Source organism: Empidonax traillii, unplaced genomic scaffold (genome assembly GCF_003031625.1).
Source record: "Empidonax traillii isolate 1590-97213 ecotype Southwest subspecies unplaced genomic scaffold, ASM303162v1 scaffold5452:size8279, whole genome shotgun sequence".
NCBI lineage: Eukaryota > Metazoa > Chordata > Aves > Passeriformes > Tyrannidae > Empidonax > Empidonax traillii.
In genome coordinates, this window is record NW_020960645.1 from 7222 (window position 1) to 7974 (window position 753).

Consider the following 753-nt stretch of genomic DNA (forward strand, 5'->3'; position numbering starts at 1 on the left):
AGAAACAAACCAGCGAGGCCAGTTTACAGCAGCTGATGAGCAGCCTGGACTGCAACAGCGACAGCGAGGTGGATTTCCAGGAGTACGTGACCTTCCTGGCCTGCATGGCCATGATGTGCAACGACTTCTTCCAGGACCTGCCGGACAAGATGCCACGCAGGAAGTGAGCGCGCGGGGAGTGGGAGAGGAGGATCTTTCCCCCTCCCCGCCCCCCCGACCCCTTTTTCCCCCCATCCCCCCTTGTCTTGCTGATGTCATTTCAATAAATAGAGATTTTAGACGAGTCCCCCTCTTTGCCCCCCTCAGAGTGTGGGTGTGTGGGTGTGGGGGTCTCGCTCCCCCCACGGGTGGGTGGGTGGGGGGACACGTCGATTCCCTCCCCCGCGGGCAGGGAGTGGGGGGAAAAAAGGGGGAGATCCCTGAGTGGGATCCTGCTCTGCCTCGGGTGGAATGTGGAGCTCGGGATGAGTCAGCTGGCGGGCTCTGAGCCGGCCCCGCAGCCCACGGAGCTTTTCACGGGAGATTTTCGGGGGATTTAAGGGGGATTAGCGGCTCCCGGAGCGGCAACAAAGGGTGAATGATTCTTTTTTGTTTGTTTTTTGGGTTTTTTTTGAGCCCTAACTGGGCAGAGTCAGCATCTGACACTCCCCACACCCCACCCGCGGGGCACGACCCGTCACGCAGGACCACCCCCCCCCACCACCCCCCCTCGGTAAATCCTGAGCGGCGTTTCAGCCGCGTTCCTGCTCGGGG

The 753-nt window shown here is 61.2% G+C and overlaps 1 protein-coding gene across 1 annotated transcript in view; it reads left to right on the plus strand.

The window, feature by feature from the left end:
• LOC114073132 (protein S100-A4-like) overlaps positions 1-173 on the plus strand; it is a 5747-nt gene extending 5574 nt beyond the window's left edge. Inside the window, exon 2 of the mRNA XM_027910921.1 lies at positions 3-173. Within this exon, the coding sequence (XP_027766722.1) occupies positions 3-167 (165 nt within the window). The 3' untranslated portion in view covers positions 168-173. The remainder of the gene's footprint in view (positions 1-2) is intronic.
• The last annotated feature ends 580 nt before the right edge of the window (positions 174-753 follow it).